The sequence below is a fragment of the Penicillium lagena genome (assembly GCF_028827675.1).
Source record: "Penicillium lagena strain IBT 129212 chromosome Unknown utg000003l_segment0_segment0, whole genome shotgun sequence".
Classification (NCBI taxonomy): domain Eukaryota; kingdom Fungi; phylum Ascomycota; class Eurotiomycetes; order Eurotiales; family Aspergillaceae; genus Penicillium; species Penicillium lagena.
This window is the reverse complement of record NW_026623224.1, coordinates 21,028-37,946: the sequence shown is the minus strand read 5'-3', so window position 1 is coordinate 37,946 and position 16,919 is coordinate 21,028. Positions and strand designations below refer to the sequence as shown.

The window sequence follows — 16,919 nt, the reverse complement described above, 5'->3', positions numbered from 1 at the left end:
TTCTAGAACATTACGTTTCCAGGACGAGGGTACGCGCGTGGCCGTAGTGGAAGGGTGCGTGGGCACGCCGACCGGTGCCAGGGAGGCCATTTTCGGCCGCCAGGCAGGCTGGAAACGGCCGCCTCGGCACAAATGCAAATTGTTATGTGGTACTCCTAGTCATAGTTGAGGAAGTAGCTAGTTACTACTATAAAGGCCTATTAAAAGGGAGACGTCTAATAATCTAACGCTAGTAAGATCTTTAAGTCTACTAGTAGGTGTTGTAGGATGCTCTATTGCTATTCTGCCATAGAGTCTCGTAGCCAGACTCGAATCGTTTTCGTAGTAGGAATATAAGGGCTCTATAGTGTAAGGCGCGTAAAAGAAATAAGGTCATAAAACTCTAGGTGTTTAATGAATTGAAAAGGAAGTTGTGACATAGCGAGTAGTCTTAGAAGTTTATGCTCCTATTCACCCTAGGTGAAGACTTTAGCTTTTAGAGCGTGCTTTGCCTAGTAATATTAATATCTTATAATAGAGAGAGAGAGATTGAGCTCACAGCGTCCTCCATCATCTGCTTAATACTTGGCCTTTTGGTACTCCTGCGACAGGTTGGGCCCTTGATGTGCTTATTCATAGAAGACGTTCCATGGCGGCCAAGGGCTGGATGTTCTAGAATAGCAGCATATACCTTATACATAACTATAGGCTTCCTAGTCTTTATATCTGCGACTTGTTCGAACTGTTTCTAATACTCAGACTAGTGATTTATGCCCTAATTTATTCGTTTTGTCGTCTTATATTCTATCATTAACTACTAAGCAACAAAGGCATCTCTTGACCTAGTAGTATATAGAACGTACTATCTATACTAGCTAGGGCTAACGCGTTAAAGGCCGTTAGGGATAGGAGGTATTAGTAGAGGCTAAGTAAAGTCTAAGTTAACGACTGAGGCTCTTTAGCTTCCTAAGGTCTCTAGTATGAATGGCTACGAATCCAGAGGGAAACCAAAGTAGAAAGGATCTAAAGAATTCCCCTTATAGACAGAGGAGGATGGAAGATTAGAGAAGTATAGAGATATAGTCACATAGCTTACAGAGAGACGAAGTATAAGGTTAAAGGAGAAATTAAAAGACTTACAAAAGTAAATAGTTAGTAGAATTCATAATGACTAGGGGACGACAAGGGGGGGTTCAGACAGCTCTACGAGCTGAAGGTTCGAAGTTGATAGATCACTATACAACCTACTTGGCAGCGGGACTCACCTCTCTTGATTAGCTAGGATATAAGGGTCGCGAGGGTCACCCTTAGATTTACACTCGTAAATTTGAGGGTCACCCGTGCGTGAGTCTCGTGATACTCACGACCCTTATAGTTTCTAAAAAAATCCACCTATGTCTAATTGAGTCCCGAAGATATACCTTTAAAAGCCGCATTAACCTCGTTTTATACACCTAAACAACACGTCTATTAGCCAACCTATCTTAATTACCTAAATAAAATTTCATACATAGTTAGTTGAAGTACTAAAGATTCATGAGAGTATTATTTAAATCTAGAGAGATTTCAAAAGGGTTCAATTTATTTTGGCGGTTTTACAATATCGATTATCCAAACTACTCGAAAACAGGTATAAATAACGGTATTTTATTGAGTGAATCAGCATTTTTATCCATCCGAATTAGGTAAAGCGTAGAAATTTTATGAAAATAAGGGTCTATGAGGGTCAGTGAGGGTCACCCGCGCGAGGGTATTTCTGAGGTCTAGGCCTGCCTTAACCAACCAGTTCCAAGAAGGACCCGCATTACATCCCGCACTTGCACTGGGTCCGCGGCGGCCGACGATTTTTAGGTATTTAGACTTTCTGAGATATCAGTTCCCATTGGCCCCAACGAAACCAGAACGGTCGATGCGGCCGCAACAAGCCGCACACGCGCTGGGGCGGGCGCAGAGCGCGAGCAGAGGACGAGCTTGATCCAACTGCTGCTCGAAATTGTTTGGAATCTAACCACACCCGGCGCAGAGTTCGCGGCACTTTATGGTACCAGCGACTAGTTCTTGGGGCCGAATGGGTTGAAACAGGAGTCATAGGGATACTTTAGCTAATACTTGCCTGCGAAGGAAAGTCGTATCAGCCGTACGCCTCAAGGAAGCACGTACACTTGCATGCGAGCAGTTCGTTGCATTAGTATTTTGTCAGATGCGTAAACTCGAAAAGCTTACTGCTTCACGGCCAATGGACAGACATGATTACGTTACCTTAGGAGCGGCCGTCGCTTCTCCAAAATCATTAGCAGGAAGCGAGCCGGGAAATTTGCTCCAAAACCGCTCCATAGGATTCCTTTGGTTAATACCAATCTTCACTGCGGGCGGGACTCCCGCATTCCCGCATCCGCTTGCCTCTCTGACCGTAGTACACGTGACGCGATCAATAATGTCAATTTGAATTTTTCCCGAGAATATTCCGCTGGGAGTTTATAAGAGGCTGCGTTACCAGAAATTTCTTAAGAGACGAGAGGAGTTAAGTTTCTTCACTGTTTGAAGTAGGATCCCAAAATATACACGTCAGCTTGCGTGGCTCGTCGCTCCGACATGCCTACGTCGAACTTCAATCCAGATGCAATCCCAGATTTGACCGGCAAGGTTTTTGTGGTCACAGGCGGGAATGCAGGCATGTGAGTCGCCCCTTGTTCTCCAACAAAGATAATGAACTAAGCGCCAATACCATTAGCGGTAAATCTACCGTCGTTGGTCTCGCCAAGCGTGGGGCTAAGGTTTATATGGGCGCTAGGAGTGAGGCAAAGGCATTCGCCGCGATTGAAGAGATCAAAGGGCAGCTCCCTGAGGCGAGCATTCAAATTCTTCTACTCGACCTGGGTAGCTTTGGGAGCGTTGTTGCGGCTGCAAGAGAGGTGAAAAGGTTTGTGGACATCTTTCAGTTGACTGAAACTTCCTTGCAAAAGAATTGAAAATCAAAAGATAGAGATACTAATAACGTTTCTTTTCTAAAGTAACGAAACCAAACTTCATGGGCTGGTCAATAATGCTGGGATAATGGGAGTACCTTATGAGGTCACGACCGACGGATACGAGTCACAATTCCAGGTTCGTTAAAAATTGATGATATGACAGAATCACAACCACTAAACTCTTCTGAAGACGAACTATCTTTCCCATTGGCTTCTTACTTACCACCTCTTACCACTTCTTCTGTCGACGGCTCGAAGTACTGATCCTGGCGGTGTCCGCATTATCAATCTCACTTCAGATGGACATAGCCTTTTCCCGCCCAAGGAAGGGATCAAATTCGATGATATCAATCTCAAGTCAAGTTCTTCAATGACACGATATGGTCAATCCAAATTGGCAAATTTGCTACACTTGAAGGAGCTACATCGGCGTTATGGTCCTGCTTCGCAAGATGAACCACAAGTCGGTGAGATTTGGACTGCTGCAGTACACCCAGGACACATTAACACGTAAGCTTACCTGTTTGGTCTTCAGTCAAATTCTGCAAAAATCCCATCTCGGTTTTGTGGTATAGTCAAAGCTGTTTTTGCCAATACTGACGCAAGTGTCGTTATAAAGTGATCTCAATCGACAGGCTACGGCTAGTGCGCCCTCTGCCATACTTCGCATTTTTACATCTTTTGGAAGCTGTGTTGGAATCCTGGCAACAGCAGATAAGGGCAGCATGTCGTCGCTGTTCGCTGTTGCTAGTAGCGACTTCAAGAGGAACGATGCAGGGGGTTACATTATCCCATATGCGCGCATAAGCACGCCCAGCGACCACGGGCAGAACTCAAAGCTAGCTTCGAAGTTATGGGATTGGACAGCGGATGAATTAGGCAAGAAAGGACTGCTATGAAATTAGCCGGCGATCTTATTTGTGTAATCGAAGTCTGCTTTCAAATTCGGCCCGCGGCTGTTAGGATGTTTGATCCAAATAAGCGACACAGCTTCTTGGAAAAGACAAGAAATCTTATGTCGTTTTTTGATTCTAAATATTATCAGAGTTTTCTCTGTCGACTTTGCTTTTCTCCATAGTTACTGGGTCATGAGTAGACGACAAACTTAGATGAGAACTCTTTGTACAGAAATTACCTTGATATAGCACTCATGCCAATGAGTTAGCTATCACTAGGCCAAGACAACAATTCAATATGATAGGAAATTATTCGTATCTGTAATCCAACACTGGTAGTTATTTTGAGGTCCAATGGACCATTGCAGTACGATTTACCAGGCGATGGTGCATACCTTACAAATGGAATTAGCTAACCTATTAGCAAGTCGTTACAAGAACGTACTTTCTTCCCCGTGCAAATATAATAATTGTCATTCTTCCGCCGTAAGGTTTACATAGTACTAAATATTGAAAAATTAAGCGTCCGGGGATAACGGAAAAATAATGAAAAGCTGCACATGCAGTATATCTGATTAGTGATGAGCACTGAAGTTATCCATCAAAAGAAATGCACGCTTCTACCTACCAATTCGTAGTTTAATGTGCGAAACCATTGTTCCATAACATCGTGTCTCATCCAAGCCTTCTCATTACAGCGCCACTTGCATCCAATAGAGGATATATTCACACACTTTCATATGTGTGGTGTTTTTGCGGTTTCAATAACCCAAGAAGGTAACCGATCCAAACCAGTCGCATTTGATGCGACGACGATGATTATCCTAGATTTATCTCTTTTTGACCAGGACAACCTTCAGATATTAGCCCACACAGTTAGGCACGTGGCGCCACTCAAGACTAGTCTTGTCCATGTTGTAGGTATCCTCCGGTGCGTATTCATCGCAGACGATCCGGATTGCTCTGGTCTGTATACCACTTGATTGAATATCGATGTTTGAAGCGATTATTAAATGTAGGCATGGTCTGATGTTTGTACATTAGTGTGTTCTTCCAGTATTCTGTTGCTTTGAGACGAACCAGGGGCCCAGTGATAGGAAACCCTTTTTTTGTGTGATGTCGTGCCACCGGAATAAAACCTCATCAAACAACCAGTTTGTGGTAGAGTTTTTCAATTCAATCTCAGCTTCGCCATTATCCAGGTAAGTACATTGGGGTGATTTGTTGAAATCTTCTTTTGATTAGATATTCTGCCAAATTTCTCATGAAACCCCGCTGCCCAGCTTTGGACGCGTATCAGATGCCAAGATATGCAGGGTTCTTATCTTAGCATCGGTTATGGTGTTTAGATAGGGCAATTTCGCTGAAGGCGTGACCGAAGACTGGACCGAAGGAGTGCTTAGGGCGAGGTTCGGCGAGGACGAGGTAGAATCCTGCATCGTGATTCATTCATCAAGAAAGGGGGAAGAAAAGTGTGCGGATCGTGAATAGTACAGCCCATGAGAGTTGAATGTGCTTCTCAATTGGCTGGCGCTGTTTGTTCCGGGTATATATCTCTTAGTGAAAAGGGCCATGTCAAGGCCCTCTTTTTGGAAACATGCGAATTCATTCCATCCCCAGAGCATACCTTGGGCCGCTTTTCGGACAAACTTTTGCAACCTTTGCGCCTGGAACAAAAAAATCTAGAGGGTCGCTCTGGCTTACCAGAAATCGGGTTTAAAAGATAAAAGTATTAACATGGTGTACGCCGTCAAACGTTGAAAATGGCTGATGCAAAAATAAGCAAAACAGGATTCGAATACGGATTATTTGTTTCAGCATAATAGTCTAACCAAATGCTTGAAAGTTCTGCGTGCTACTATAGGTTGTTTCGGTTTAAGCACTTTTTATTTCGTAAGTTAGCCTTTCTAGCCGTGGCAGCTCTCCGCAGCGGTCAAAGGAAATCATGAACGAAAGCACCTTCACCTGATTCATCTGTTTCTCGTAAGAAACTATACATAGCAGCACTGCAAATATTCGGGATCCAGCCAAAATCCGATAAAGCTTCCTCAAGCCCTTGCCAACTCCGTATGCCAAGCAATCTTACTAGGCCCCTCGCTCTCTTTCGATACCAGTCAAGTTGCGATTTTGAAGCACATAAAGATCCAGATATGACCGTGCACCACAAATCAAGCTTCAATAATTCACGTGAATAGGTGCATATTGGAAGAAAGGACAGCAGATCTTCGATCTGGGAAACGGCAAGCTCTCTTGCGTCCTTCGAATGCGGGATAGGAAATATGACCATAACACCATACAATTGAGCTGCCAGACGACAGGCACGATATAAGGATTGCAAAAGAGCCCTATCCGTTAGTCCTTGTTCAAAGGTAAAAGGCGTTTTTTCAACATCAATAAAAGGTGGAAGCGATAGAAGTGAATGCATTACCACCTCCCGACTATCGAGAAGATCGTCCATATCGACCTTCGAGATCCGGCCAGTACAATAGACGTCCAAGATGGAAGAAAATTCGCCTATTGAGGTGAAAGTGCATATTACTTCTTTAGACAAGCCAAGGAGTTTAAGAACGTGAAATCCGGTACCCATGCAGGGACGGTAGTTTTGCAGAATATCCTCAGGATTAATCTCTGCATAGCGCAACATCCTAGGCGGCTTTCCATTAACGTCAAGTAGAGAAGTAGGCGGCAACGAAAGCGTATTCGAGGCAACGATCAATCCAGCACTAATCAGGCGTAAGCCATTAATACAAATAAATAAGCAAACCGTGAAACTTATATTAATGACATACCAGCTAATCACCCATGGAAGTCCAAATGATTTTATATTTTCTATTCCACCAATTCGTTTCAGCAATTGTACGACAGCGTTCCAATGGACGTTTGGACATGCAAAAGCGCCATAAGTGTCGAGCCAGCGGCTACTCGTTAAGATTGGGAAGAAAGGAGTCGGATCTCGGTCTGCTAGCAGCTCCTGGCCTTGCACATTTGTCGCAAGGCAAATGGTCATCATTAAGAGGACTTCCATCTTCTCGGCGGACATAGGTTCTTCGCAACTGTTGATTTGTGCCCTAACACCCCTCATAGTCCTGATCTGCAGATTCGTAAGCTCGTTTTCAACCTGAGGCCTTTTCCCGATTAATGCCAAGCGAGATGTCTGATGGCATAAGGCTGCGAATAAAAGCGAGTTGTATAACGGAGGATCGTCGAAGCCGCGTGGGAGCCAATATGAGGCAAATGGATTGGCAATTCTATTGGAATTTTGCCGGAAGCCAGGCCATAACTGAGAAGTTATGTGATGAATAAGCTGCCTATCGCGAGTGCTCCCTGGGGCAATAGGCAGCAGGCCAAGTGGGCCAGATTCCAGCTTATTTCCGCCAGTTTTGTCTCCGCGAAGGTCATTGTGGACCGATCGACTGTCCGATCTTGATCTGTTTTTCAGGATGCGTGGGTTGTTTTCTTCGAGCTTTGAATACGAATCGCTATCTGAGAATCGCCTTTCCAGTAATTTCTGAGCGATATGGCGGCGGACGTTTGTTCGCTCCTTTTCCGTCACACTCCCGTCATGCTTGCTGTGCGCGATAAAAACGAAATCATCTTTCTTGTCCGTAGGGTTCATTTTATGCATGTGGAGATTGTTGAGACGATCAGAGAATCGAAAGAGAGAGAGCAGCAATTCGAAGTCGAGAATCGTTTTGCCACGTGAGCTTCTGTGGTTGTCTGTCTGCATCATCAGACTTCCATTCCATAGAACGGCTTCAAGTGTGACAGTGGGCCCTTTTGATTAAATAAGGAAAGGTCGTAGCAAACCAATCAGGCCCTAGTTGTTGAGATTGCGGATTCCATTGCGGAATACATGCGACCGCGGAACATATAACTTGGAGCTAATACATCCCCAAATGCGGATGATTAATGGCTAAGCTTCGGAGAGCCACTTAACCGTATACGGTAAAATTGACCAAAATCAGACTAGTCAACTCTTCGCTGGCCCGCCCTCATTCGCCTCGTACGAATTTCGGAAGTTGAAAAAGTCTTAGATTGAGTTTGTCTGCTTTCAGAGATCCGCAACGCCCCACAATTACCCCCGATTTAAGTGCGAAGAATCTAAAACGTCCATTATTATTAGGAACATCTGTCAAAATCTGGGCGTACGACAGTCCCACATGGACGTGTAATTCACGAAGAAATAAATCACTGATTCAGATAAATTTGGGAATGCCCGACAATTTAGAGGGCTTGCTAGCTAGTAAATGACTAATACATAATAGGAAATATTGATGAGGGATAAAATCACTGTATGTGATCTGTAGGAATTCCAATTCTTAACAACATCCTCTCGTGAATTCAAGATTGTTCAGAAAAAATAATTATTGAACTAACTTAATTCACGAGCGAGTCGCCACCCACTCGCCTATGTACTACTTTGAACCTATTTTTTTAACCGAAACGCCTTTATATCAATTTTCCTACCTAACTGGGCATGTAGGAGATTTAGGCACTATCTCGCCACATATAGTACAGGTGTATTGACGCCGTCGCGCTACTGCTACCGCTTGCTGAATAGGCTGCGCGGACAGTGCTGGCGACGGTGCCGTAGGCTGTATAGGAGGCTCAGGGGCTTGCGTAAGGTCCTGAGCTTCCTGAGCTGATAGGCCTGCTAGAGCGGGTATCTATCTATTTGACCGACGCCGTTTTGATTCTGTTTTTCATTCGTTGCGCGTAATTGCTTATGTTCTTGCGCTAGTAATAACACGCTTTTCAAAAACCAAGTCCGCAGTCTGCCTTGTAGGTGTTGGTTGGCTTTCTGACCAATATTTAACCAATAATAATGCTTGTTTAGAAATTCTGCTATCATTGCGGGGGTTTTTGGGGTACAAAGCTAGATCGGCCGCTTGCACGACTTCCTCAGGGTGTAGGTGTCCGAAGCTGGATATTGAGCTTTGAAAGCACCCGATCTGCGTTCAATGGCACTAAACCTGCGGCCGCGAAGCTAGCTTTAGTTGCAAGCGCTAAAAATTCCTTCCTTGCCGGTCAATCCGGTATTGCATCTGGATTGAAGTTCGAAGTAGGCATATCAGTGTACCAAGACATGCACACCAATTAACGCGCGTATCATGAAACTGTTTCACTCTCACAAGGTGAAAGATATTGGCAGAGGGGGTCAAATATGCTTGGAGCAACCGAAAGCTCCACAGAAAAAGGGGTGGGTCCACATGATGACTGCAGATCATCGATCAGGTTCGCATCCGTCCACAGGTGGATGCGGGGGACAGCCCGCAAAATTCCCCGATTGCGAGTATAACCCAAAACATAGTTCATGAGTGGTTTGCTAGGCGTTAATGAACTTAATAAATGAAAATGTGGAGACAGTCTTGGTCCATATCTTGACCCCTGCCCAGCACAATCTCACGGTATGGAATTTGAAATGCGAAAAAGTCAAAAAGGTCATAAAGCCGAAAACTGATTCATAATGCTTTTCCATTTTAGTAAACTGTTCTTACATTTAATTTTTCCATCAACCCTAGAATTCTCTGGTACCTGTGTTTCAATCTCCCGACTCTTGCTTTTCGTATACTATAAACAGCTCCCTTTATTCAGCGCAATAGCATAAGTTGGTACAAATGTGAATTGCACGATGCCGTAGAAGGAATCTTAGGACAATAGACTGCCTTACTATGATCAGTCACTTCTAGCACGCACATTCCCATGATGGATCCTCTCCAGCCATGGAGTTGCGGCCGCATCGACCATTTGCGGTCCAAATGCGGGTCTTAATGCAAGCACATTCTAACCAATCAGGTTTGGTATGCCCCAGAAAATAGAAATTTCAACGCGTCAATAATGTCCCTCTGCGGCCGCAAATTTGCGCACAATTTAATCGACCCGGTTTTGACCGCAACCCAACTTCCCTATCCTTTCCCTCCCACTTTTCCGCCCTTGCCTGCTCTCTGAATTTAGCAAGACACCTTGTTTTTCCCAAGATCCTTGCTCTTCTAGTTCCTACGACCATGGAAGATGAACATCGGGCGGGCACTTGCTCCGCCAGCCACGCTTGTGCCTCGTGCAAGAAGAATAAGCGACGTCGTGTTAAAAATATCCCGAAATGTATATTGTGTACGAAGTCTGTACTTTGAATTCTAGTTTACTCTTACATCCACATTTCCTACTATTATCATACGTATAGAAGCAGTCGACTCTGTGATTATTGACAAATTTTAGCCACTCTGACGGAGTTAGAGATTTGCGAAGCCGACTATGGGAGCTAGAAAACCGCGTTCAATCTTCAGCCAGCCAAAGAACTAGTAAGCACCTAACTGCAGCACCCAATCACGGATCTTCCGCTGACTCTCTGCTTTCCCCTGAATTATATGTTAAACTATTTATCTGGACTCAGATCTCTGGTCTTTATGCGGCATTCATAGTCACCCTGACCAGGTCCCCTTTCTGGACCATATGTACAGAATCCTTAGAGGCCAATCTGATATTGACATTTCAAAATGTCATTATTTTCAATCTTTGCATACATGGATGCAGGGAAAGGTTGTCGGTATTATTCAACTGTCTGCTTTAATGGTTCCATCACGCTGCTCTCTTCATGATCTGGCTTCGCTATCGCCAGATCCCTCAATTCACGACCACGACCCAGATGGCTGGCAAATCATTGATAATGGAGATCCGCGCGACAATTTCTACAATGATCTGCCCTTGGCTGATGGCAATTACTGGGTTGGCAAGCTTCAAAAGCAGTCATCTGCCGCTTTTGCTGATCGTGATAATGTCTACCAAGGCTGGGCTGATGTACCAGTCTGGTTCCTTTACTGTACAGATGATCACGCCTTTCCAGTCAAGATACAGGAATCAATGGTGTCGGGGGCGATGAAGCTTGGGGCTGCAGTGACAACTGAATACATTACCCATGGACATATTCCGTTTCTAAGCAAGGCAGATGATACAGTCTACTTCATCGGCGGCGCTTGAAAGTCCCTACAAAGCAGCGATTCAATCTCGCAACCACCGATATCCACCACTAATGTATGACAGCATGGTAAATATTTATGTTAAATCAATCACACCTATAAACATGTCAGCTACTTGTGCGGATCAGTTATTGTATGTAAACTAAATGGATAAGTATCAACATGCCACACGACTTGAAAACTCTTAAGCTTATGCAATTTGGAGGGATGTCTCTGAGTGAATCCATTGACAGAACTGCAGCCCACTGCACCGCCAAATGAGTGGTTTATCAACACCACGTCTCGTCCCACGGTTGTCGCGACTTTGAGCAGCTTTTGATTCAGATTCATGCTACTCACAATGGATTTAACAGGTGTCGCTGTGCCACTATAGTCCAGCTGGGGGGCAATGCATTCGTAACCCTGCTGTCGCAATAGTGAAACTACATACTTCCAGCATTCTGGAGTATGCCAGGCGCCATGAACGAAACTGAGAAGGGGCTTCGGGTCCATTATTGAAAGCAGGTGGATATTTATGTCAAAAACTCCATCCATACTCTATGTGAGTAAGTGGTAGCGCTCTGGCTTAATGTACTACGAATATAGCACCTGGATGAAACTGATTTTACAGTCACTGCTACCAGATCAGGGACTGAAGATTCCCACTAAGGGATAGTGTTACCGAGTTTGCAGAATAAATAAGGTTTAGGGAGGTGTCACTTTCCTAAACAGGGTAATACCGAAAAGCGAATTGGATATCGTAGCGCCACGCCACGAACGGTGCTTGTCATGAACCATCTGAATTTCCCCTATTTACGAGGGCTCTTAGCAAGGTCATTCAAGTATGTGGAATGGATAGGTATTAAGTTCCTTGAAAAAGTGAAAGCAAAAGTTTAGCGTCGTGCACTGCAAATCCCCTCTCTTGTCGGACTTTATTGGTTACCAATAAGCAGAACCCTATTTTCAGTCCTTGTCTTTTCATCTTGTGCGCTCTGTTTGTTCATTTTCTGTTTGAACTTCCCTGTTGGCTTTGGTGGCCGTCTAAAAACCTACCATCTCTGTGTAGCCTACGGCGTTTTCTTGCGATCCAGAGGAAGATTGCTGTCACTTTGGCCAGAAACTTTACAATTTATATACAGTTTCCAACTTCTAGACTTACTTCCAATTATATCTGGTAATTCTGTGAGGCTAGCAATTGATTCTGTTACAGTATAATAAATATAATATAGACTCATCTTTGAGCTAGTTGACGTAACCAGTAAGCGAGCCGCCCACCCAGCCTCTTCGCTCGATCTTTGACTTTATGTGACCGGGCGTCTACCAAGGAGAAATCCAGCAGAGATCAGGAAGTCATATTGGGTACAGTGGTCGACGGGACATCGAAGATGGGGAAGGGAAAGAAGAGGGAGAAACAAAGAGAACTATCTACAGAAACAGAATGTTGGTGAGTGTGTGTCCAATTGGAAGGGGCCCCGGGGGGAGCCCAACTATCTAGACTATGAGCTGACTAAGTGAGGTCGAACCCGGGATCACGTGACCTCTGTACGGGCAGTGCTCCAACACCTCCCCTCGAGCGAGCGCGTCAGCTAGCTAAAAGAACAGCATAAAATACATGAAAAGAGTGACATGTAGATGGAGAATAGAATAGAGCATTAAGCGGGAAAATCAGAATAGCTTTGAAGCTGATTTGCTGATGTAATTAGAAGAAATAGTTTGTCAAATGGCTTGGAAACCAATTTGTTGGAGAAATCGACAATGATTCTCGCGATTCAGGGGCTTGGTCAGGCCGTCTGCTGCCATATCCTGTGTGGGAATTTGGCGTATGGTAATGATGCTCTGCTGGATCATATCGCGGGTGTAATGGAAGCGGATGTCAATGTGCTTCGATCGCTTCGTACCCATGGTGGCTGTGGTGAGATCGATCGCACCCTTATTATCCATGTTCATGGGGATAGGGGCGTTGGGGATTAACTTCATATCACTCATGATTTTGCTAATCCACCAAGCTTCGCGGGAAGCCTCTGATGCTGCGATGTATTCGGCTTCATTAGAGCTTGTGGCAGTGCAGGTTTGCACCTTAGAGCTCCATGAAATTGGTGATCCGGATAGCATGAAAATGAATCCACTGACAGATCGTCGACTATCAGTATGTGGTCCACCCCAATCAGAATCGCTGAATGCTATAGGGGTGCCAAGCGGTGTATCGCCCATAGAGCGATGGTAGTTTAGACCTAGTTCTCTTGTGCCTTTCAGGTATCGCATCGCATGCATCAATGCATTCCATGCCTTCCTTGTAGGTCCAGAATTGTATCTTGCGAGTAGACAGGCCGTACGACAGATATCCGGTCTGGTTCTGGTAGCCAGATACTGTAGACTTCCCGTTCCGCGCTGGAATTCCCTAGTAGGGATCGTTGGATCTGGTTCGTCATCAATTAAGATGCCAGGATCCAAAGGTGATTTGGTGGCATGCGCGTCGGCGATGCCGAATGATTCGACTAGTTCATCGATATATGTGGACTGCGAGATCTTGATCCCTTTGTCGCTCACATCGATGGCTGTGCCGAGGTAATGCTTGATTGGACCTAGATCTTTGATTTCGAACTTAGTCTTCAAGGCATCGATTACTTCGCGAGCATCATCTTCACGTTGGGAGACGATCTTGAAATCATCCACGTGCGCTGTCAAATATAGATGAGGTCGTGTAGTAGAGATGAATAGTCCCGCGTCGTACGGAGACACGCGGAAGCCGATCTCAATGAGATAGCTTGTCAATGTATCGTACCAAATTCTGGCTGATGGTGTGAGTCCATAGAGCGATTGATTAAGCTTACAGACTAGATCATCGCCCTGTTCGAAGCCAAGAGGTTGCCTCATATAGATGGTATCGCGAAGCGTCCCGTTCAAAAAGGCGAGTACGGCATCAGCTTGAAGAATTGACCAATTGTAGTGCGCGGCAACTGCGAATAGAATCCGTGAAGTTGTAGGTGAAACTACTGGAGCATATGAATCACGATCGAATTCAAAGTGCGCATTTGATAGGAGATTCCCTCTAACCACCCATCGTGCTTTGAACTTGGTTGATCCGTCATCATTCTTTTTCTTTTTGTAGACCCACTGTCCGGGAATTGCTCTAGATGCCGATGGTATATCAGAGCGTCGGACGAGATCCCAACAATTCTTCTGGTTTAGAAGGTCGATTTCTGTTTGCATTGCAGCACGCCATTGGGCTGATTCGGCGCTTTGGGTAGCTGCTTTGAATGATTTTGGAGTTGAATGATCGACTATATCGTTGGTTGGGTGATTAATCTGGACTACCGCGAATGCTTTAGCTGGTCGTACTATAAGCTCGCCGTCTGTAAGGGGTTGGTCGTCCGATTTGACGGTAGGCGGAGTAGTCGGAGAATCCTCTTGATTGATAGACGTTGGAGGTTCGAAATGTTCGTCGATGACAGCATTGTTGACTGTCTTCACAGTATTCTTTTCTGGGTCCCAAACCCGGACGATGGTAGGCGAGGTATGGCCCACTAGACGCGTTTTCTTTGCTCGCGCATCGACCTTGCCTTTTGGCTTGTCCGGACCATGTAGATGGATCCACGCGATTGACCCAAATTTCCGTATGTAGGAGATATCTGAAGGTGAATTTGTCCACGCTGTGTACGGCGTGGTATAGACCGATTGCTGGATAGCATGGTTCGCGGTTGTCCCACCTGGTGTAGGGTCATTGTACAAAGGGATACGTGTAGGGAGTCGATTCATCATGTAGATAGCTGAGTCGAGGGCTTCCTTCCAAAGAAATTTAGGAAGTCCTGAATCGAAGAGCATTGCTCTGGCTTTCTCATAGATAGTTCGGTTGCTCCGTTCGCTTACACCATCTTCCCATGGTGACTCTGCTGGTGTAGGTTCCCAATTGATGCCATATTTGAGGCATAATTGTCGGACATTTTCTGTGACAAACTCGCGATCTGATCGTACGAAGGCAGGTGCACCGAAACCTTGATTTTTCATGTGCTCGAGCCATTGTGCGAATGCCGCGACTGCTTCTGATCGATTACGAAGGAAATAGATCCATCGATATCTAGTGGCATCGTCCGTGATGAGCGCGAAATACCGAATTCCCTTCGTGCCCGGAGGGACCTGATCATCGTCGCATGCAAGCGTCCGCCCTCCCCCTGCGATATCAATGTGTACACGGGAGAGAGGCTTCGTTGCCCTATATGCGGTAGTTTTGTTGATCCGTCTAGTCTGCTTGGCTTGTCTACAGACGTCGCAGAACGGTAGGGTCTTTCGTCCTTTGATCTTGATGATTGAAGCTTTCGCGAGCTTCAAGATATCGCGTGGGTTCAGATGTGATAGGCGTTGATGCCATTCTGTCATCGTGAGAGCCTTGGGATCAGGCTCTTGTGGGCTGGTGGTGATCGTCAGATTTGACCGTGTACGAGCCTCCCCTCGAGTCGTAACCTTAGCTATAAGCTGGTGGGTTTGTGGCTTCGCAAGGTAATAGGTCTGATTGTCAATGTGCGGAAGCGCATCGAATCTTGTACCGTCCGGCGATTGGAAGCGGAAATGCTTTGGCGAGTCATTAGATAATGAAATTTGGAATCCCTGCTGATCTAATTGGCGAAATGACAAAAGATCCGAAGCAATTGTAGGGATGTAGCGAACGTCTGGCACGGTGAGCTTGATGTCATCGATATTGATCTGTATAGTGCCGTATCCTGCCACGGTATGTACTCGCCCGCCCGCATCGTCAAATTGGTCAGACAGTGAAGGCTTAGGATCATCTAATTGAATAAATAGATCCTTTCTGGAAGTCATGTGCTTTGAAGCGGCTGTATCTAGAATCCATTGTGGAGTCACTGGGAGCGCGCGAACTGCATTCGCCTGCGGATTCCGTACGATAAGCTCTGTGCTCTGATTTTGATTCGATTTTGAGTCTGAATTTGAATTTGAATTTGTATTTGGACGCTTCTCTGGATGGAGCGACCAACAATCATCTACCTTATGGTATCCTCTACCGCAGTGCTCGCAGAGCTTCTTCTGTTTCTTTGGCTCTGAGTGCTGCTGTGGTTGTGATCCAGATTTCGGCTTCTGATCTGACCTTGTGGTTTTTGGGGGACTCGTCCGATATTTATCCTCAAGCTTGAATTCTTGTGGATTTTGCGGTAGGTATTGCCCTTTGGTGCTCTGTTGAGCTCTCGCGACCAATTGATTGATAAAGGTCTTGATATCGAGATTCTGGATCGGTCCACGACCGCAAGCATACAATTCATCTAGCTTCGTTCGTAAGAAATGCTGCTGCCATTGGCCAAGTAGACAGATCAGGTAATCATGGCAAAAGTCATCGAAGGACATATCCATTTTCCCTAGTCGTGAGATAATTCGTTGGTAGTCGAATATCATGCTCACATAGTCGCCTTGCGGATTTAAATCCAATAGCGCTTTGACCGTCATTAGGCGCTCCTCTGCGAGAGAGATGCCATAGACTATATTGATTTGGGACCATAGTGCAGCTGCACTAGTAGTGTCTCCCCAGTTGATGGTTGCTTTGATGTGTGGGCTCATGGATTGTAGAAGTCTTGTATAAAGAACTTCGTTTTGCTTATCCCATCGGGTTGTATCGATGGCATCCACAAAGGGTGAAGATTCTTGATTCTCTTCAAGAATATACGTGGCATCAATCATGTACGCATCAGAAAGTATTGATTCTCTCCATTTGATGTAGTCGTCGCGACCATGAAGTTGGATTGGCTTTGTTGCAAGCCTTTCCTTCGCCAGTTTTCGAATCCGCTCCCGTTCCTCATTGAGATCACTATTTCGCGGGGTATTGGGCTTATCCCCTAATAGCTGAGCGCGTAGTTCACTTGTGATCTGCTCACGAAGCTGCTGCAATAGTTCGGTAGAGATTTGGGGCTTCGATTGATGTAAATTGTCATCGACAGAATCATCGGATAAAGGTGTCATTACCGATGCATCGGTTGGTCGTCCGCTACGGCGTGGAGCCATGATGGTGAAGGACTATTTGCCTAGTAGGCGCTTTGTAGTGATTTGACGAGTGCTTTGATTAGCTTCGTCTGTCTACCATCCCTTGATTGGGTCTAGGTAGGCGAATTCGAGCTATACTA

At 45.3% G+C, this 16,919-nt stretch overlaps 4 protein-coding genes across 4 annotated transcripts; 3 read left to right on the top strand and 1 right to left on the bottom strand.

The window, feature by feature from the left end:
* Nucleotides 1-1,682: 1,682 nt before the first annotated feature.
* On the top strand, nucleotides 1,683-2,034 carry N7510_005174 (uncharacterized protein; the record flags this gene model as incomplete). Its single annotated transcript, XM_056977100.1, has 2 exons — nucleotides 1,683-1,708; nucleotides 1,839-2,034. The coding sequence occupies 2 exons, from the start codon at nucleotides 1,683-1,685 to the stop codon at nucleotides 2,032-2,034; spliced, it is 222 nt and encodes a 73-aa protein (XP_056833132.1).
* A 537-nt stretch (nucleotides 2,035-2,571) lies between these two features.
* On the top strand, nucleotides 2,572-3,847 carry N7510_005173 (uncharacterized protein; the record flags this gene model as incomplete). Its single annotated transcript, XM_056977099.1, has 5 exons — nucleotides 2,572-2,654; nucleotides 2,711-2,899; nucleotides 2,991-3,084; nucleotides 3,139-3,458; nucleotides 3,568-3,847. 5 exons carry the CDS (start codon nucleotides 2,572-2,574, stop codon nucleotides 3,845-3,847), a joined length of 966 nt encoding a protein of 321 aa, XP_056833131.1.
* A 6,522-nt stretch (nucleotides 3,848-10,369) lies between these two features.
* On the top strand, nucleotides 10,370-10,819 carry N7510_005172 (uncharacterized protein; the record flags this gene model as incomplete). The annotated part of the gene is made up of 1 exon (XM_056977098.1): nucleotides 10,370-10,819. One exon carries the CDS (start codon nucleotides 10,370-10,372, stop codon nucleotides 10,817-10,819), a length of 450 nt encoding a protein of 149 aa, XP_056833130.1.
* Nucleotides 10,820-13,982: 3,163 nt separating this feature from the next.
* Nucleotides 13,983-16,800, bottom strand: N7510_005171 (uncharacterized protein; the record flags this gene model as incomplete). Its single annotated transcript, XM_056977097.1, has 3 exons — nucleotides 13,983-14,078; nucleotides 14,137-15,708; nucleotides 15,796-16,800. The coding sequence occupies 3 exons, from the start codon at nucleotides 16,798-16,800 to the stop codon at nucleotides 13,983-13,985; spliced, it is 2,673 nt and encodes an 890-aa protein (XP_056833129.1).
* Between the last annotated feature and the right edge of the window lie 119 nt (nucleotides 16,801-16,919).